We start from the raw sequence: 4,490 nt of genomic DNA on the forward strand, positions 1-4,490 counted from the left end.
CTGCCCCTCGGTAGGCTCCTCAGCAGCATCAGCCCTGGCCAGGCCTCCCCACGCACCCCCCCTCCCCAGGCCTCCCCGCACCTCCCGGCCGCCTCACCTTGCAGCATGCTCCGGTAGGCCGTGTCGGCGATGGCATAGATGTGTGGCGGCATCTCGTGCCTCTTCTTGCCCTTGTACATTTCGACGATCTTCTCTGAGTAGATGGGCAGCTGCTTGTAGGGATTGATCACCACGCAGAAGAGGCCAGAGTACGTCTGCCAAACAGAGAACTCCAGCTTAGTTCGGGAACATGGCAGGGAAAGAAATGGCTCACCACATCCAGCCCGCGGCCTCCCTGCGTTTACTGAGCACCACTGTGTACATTTTCTTGCTCCATCCTCACAGTAGCGCTGTGAGACAGAAGCACGCCTATTCATTTTAGAAAGGGGGAAACTGAGGCGCAGAGCCCTGGTGGGAACTCCTTGGCATCACTGAGATGCCGGGTGTGGGGAAGGGAAGCAAGGGGCAGGACTGGACTTCTAGGTCCCCTATGTTGTATCTGATGACTGTGTGTTTTTAAACAGTTCTGGGTTCGATCCCAGCTCCAGCCTTACCCCCTGTTACTTCACTTCCCCGAGCATCCAGGCTTAGGTAACACTTAAGTAACTATTTGTGGGGCACTTACTGTGTGCTGGCCACTGAGCTAAGCATTTCATAGGCATCTTCTTGTCATTCTCACATCTACCCTGTGGCAGTGGTACCAGGATTTTCCCACCGCCCATCTGACAGGTGAGAAGTAGGCTTGGTGAGGTTGTCACCAGGTCACACAGCGGGTGGGAATTCCAGAACTAGAAACCACAACTGCTTACTCCAGAGCTCATACTCTCCTTTTGTGTGTGTGTGTGTGTGTGTGTGTGTGTCTTTTTGTTAAACCTCACCTAAGGATATTTTCCCATTGATTTTTAGAGAGAGAGGAAGGGAGAGGGAGAGTCAGAGGAACAGAAACATCAATGTGAGAGAGATACATCAATTGGCTGCCCCCTGCACTCACCCTGATCAGGATCGCCTGCAACCGAGATACATGCCCTTGACCTGAATCGAACCTGGGGCCCTTCAGTCTGGTGCTCTATCCACTGAGCAAAACCAGCTAAGGCCAGAGCTCATACTCTTGACCATTAACAAAGCACCCTTCATCTGTAAGATGGAGATAAATATGCCTGTCTTTTAGAAGGAATGGTACTGACACTTGCTCCAACATGTATGAACTTGGAAACGTGATGCTGGATGAAAGAAGGCAGGCACAAATGGCCACATATCTTATGGTTCTATTTATATGAAGTGTCCAGAACGGACAAATCCTTAGAGACAGAAGACAGATCTCAAGAGGGGGGAATGGGGACAGGCTGCTAACAGGGACTGGCTTTCCTTTTGGGGTCATAAAAAGGTCCTGGAACTAGACAGTGGTGACAGTGGCACAACATGTGACTGCGCTAAATGCCACTGAATTCTACCCATGAAACTGGTTCAAATGGTGAATTTTATGTGATGTGGATTTTACCACAATTAAATACAACAGCTGTCCTATTCTACCAAGTACCTGGGAGCAGAAGAGGAAAGGGGTGGGAGGGCACCCCGCAAGCCCCCTTGCTGTGCACCTGTGAGGCTCCATCATCGTCATTATTGTCCCCTATCGCACACATCTCCTTTCCCGTGGACTGAGGACACAGCCTAGGAGACAAGCTCCAACCTGTCCCTCGGGCACTGCTTTCCCCAAATGATAGTTAGCGCCACCCAAGGCTCTGATGCTCACGAAGCATGTCTTCCCTCCAGCACCCCAACAAGTGACTAAAGGAAAAGGAGCAGAAATTCCAGCTCTGGGTTACACTCAGACCAAATGCCAGAGGGTAAGCAACTTCATCAAAGTCACCAAGCAAGACCTTGGGAGCGCCAAGTCCAGCACAGCCCACTCCCAGGTGTGAGTACTGTCCACTAGGCTGTCAGACCTATGCCTGCCCTACAGAAACAGAAACAATCAAACATTCATTCACTCAGGAGAGAGAGGGGGGAATGGGGACAGGCTGCTAACGGGGACTGGCTTTCCTTTTGGGGTCATAAAAAGGTCCTGGAACTAGACAGTGGTGACAGTGGCACAACATGTGACTGCGCTAAATGCCACTGAATTCTACCCATGAAACTGGTTCAAATGGTGAATTTTATGTGATGTGGATTTTACCACAATTAAATACAACAGCTGTCCTATTCTACCAAGTACCTGGGAGCAGAAGAGGAAAGGGGTGGGAGGGCACCCCGCAAGCCCCCTTGCTGTGCACCTGTGAGGCTCCATCATCGTCATTATTGTCCCCTATCGCACACATCTCCTTTCCCGTGGACTGAGGACACAGCCTAGGAGACAAGCTCCAACCTGTCCCTCGGGCACTGCTTTCCCCAAATGATAGTTAGCGCCACCCAAGGCTCTGATGCTCACGAAGCATGTCTTCCCTCCAGCACCCCAACAAGTGACTAAAGGAAAAGGAGCAGAAATTCCAGCTCTGGGTTACACTCAGACCAAATGCAACTTCATCAAAGTCACCAAGCAAGACCTTGGGAGCGCCAAGTAGTTCAGCACAGCCCACTCCCAGGTGTGAGTACTGTCCACTAGGCTGTCAGACCTATGCCTGCCCTACAGAAACAGAAACAATCAAACATTCATTCACTCACTCTTCATTCAATCACTCACCCATTCATTCATTCATTCATTCATTCATTCATTCATTCAATGTGTATGTCCTAGACACTGTGCAAAGTGCTGGGGTTAAATAGAAGACAAAAAGTACAATGTCCTGCCCTCAAAGGGCTTTCAGTCACAACTACAACTGACTGGACAGTGGGAGGGTCCCTCTAGGGCTCAATCCTCTAAGAGACAACCCTGTGATAGGCCAGGGAGGGGGTGGTGAATGGTATTCTTCTAAAGATACAGGATTGGTGGTAAAGGAGAACGTAATCGCCCAGGTTCTTACTGTTTCCCTAAACAGGGCAGGAATGAGGTCAACATACAGCCTACGTAAACATCCACCAGCTGTTTACTGAGCACCTACTGTCTACCAGGTCTATGCTAGATGCTGGAGATAAACAAGCAAGCAATAGCCCCTGCCCTTGGAGAGCCCACAGATCAGAAGGGGGGTGAGGGCATTTAAAACAACATCATAGCCCAGCCGGTGTGGCTCAATGTTTGAGCATCGGCCTATAAACCAAGAGGTCATGGTTTGATTCATGGTCAGGGCACATGCCCAGGTTTTGGGCTCATCCCCAATAGGGGGTGTGCAGAAAGCAGCAGATTGATGTTTCTAAACTCTTTGTTGTTTCTCTCTATCCCTCTCCCTTTCTCTCTCTCTCTCTCTCTCAAATCAATAAAAACATATAAAAAAGGGAAAAACATTATAAGAGCAACAGTGGGGCCCAGAGGATTAGGGGAGCAAAGAAGAGAGGGCCCTAACTCACACTGGGGGTGCTCTGGAAAACTTCTGGGGGAACGTGCTCCCTGCGGCTGTCTTAACAGACAAGAAGGTGTTCACCTCAGGGAGCAGCAAGGCACTGAGGCATCAGGGCAGAGATGAAGAGGTTAAAATGTGGGGCGGGGTACCTGTGGTGTTACTGCTTGAAGCATGCGCTTTGGTATTGCTAGTGCATAGAGGAGGAGAAAAGTGATGGTGAGAGGGTTGGGGCCCTTGCAGAGGTAAGTGGTGGGGAGGGGTGCTGTGGTACTGGATGGATGAGTCCACTGTCTGCCTAGAGCCGTACTACCCACCCTGCAAACACCAGCCACAAGTGCCCTGAGGGCAGGGAGCCCCCTCTTCTTCCTCTTCAGTCCCCACACAGGCCTTGGCATCCAGTAGGTGCCTACTAAATGCTTGCTAAATGATGCCGAGAGGTAAGTCAATTACAAGTCCTCCCTGGAGCAGGGGCAGTGCTGCTACGTCTCTGTGACCTGGGGCCTTGCATTGGGCCTGCACACAGTAGGTGCTCAGTACACGATTGTTGAGCGAGTAGCAAAGTTGTTTTAGGACAGGGGCTGTGAGTCCTAGTCATCTGTGTCCTGGTCCCCAGCATGGGGCCTCCCCCAGAGCAAGTGCCAACAAAGGACCGATCATTTGAATGAAGGTCAACCCAGCCTTACGTCTCCTCCAGGCAGGCACCACCTCTGCCCCACCCAGAACCACACCCACTGCCAACTACCGTGCCCCTTTTAGAATGAGGGTGTCATTTACAGTCCAAACCTCACCGCCCCAAGTCTTTCACCTGGAGACAGTAAAGGGCAGTGATTAAAGGTACAGAATTGAGTACTGGGGACTTGGTTTGAACCCTCATTCTGCTCCTTCTAGTTGTGTTACCCTGGGCAAGTCTCTGAACCCCGGGGGCGGTGGGGGAGGACTTAATAGCTGCTCCTTCATAAGTTTGCTATAATCTATGAAGATAGCACTCATGAAGCATTTAACACAGTGCCTGAGATAGAT

At 50.9% G+C, this 4,490-nt stretch overlaps 1 protein-coding gene across 1 annotated transcript in view; it reads right to left on the bottom strand.

Annotated features, from left to right (window-relative positions):
* The window catches only part of MYH11 (myosin, heavy chain 11, smooth muscle), a 140,497-nt gene that overhangs the window by 91,077 nt on the left and 44,930 nt on the right, over positions 1 to 4,490 (bottom strand). Inside the window, exon 3 of the mRNA XM_015561293.1 lies at positions 98 to 254. Within this exon, the coding sequence (XP_015416779.1) occupies positions 98 to 254 (157 nt within the window). The remainder of the gene's footprint in view (positions 1 to 97; positions 255 to 4,490) is intronic.

This window comes from Myotis davidii, unplaced genomic scaffold, assembly GCF_000327345.1.
Source record: "Myotis davidii unplaced genomic scaffold, ASM32734v1 scaffold1115, whole genome shotgun sequence".
Lineage (NCBI taxonomy): Eukaryota > Metazoa > Chordata > Mammalia > Chiroptera > Vespertilionidae > Myotis > Myotis davidii.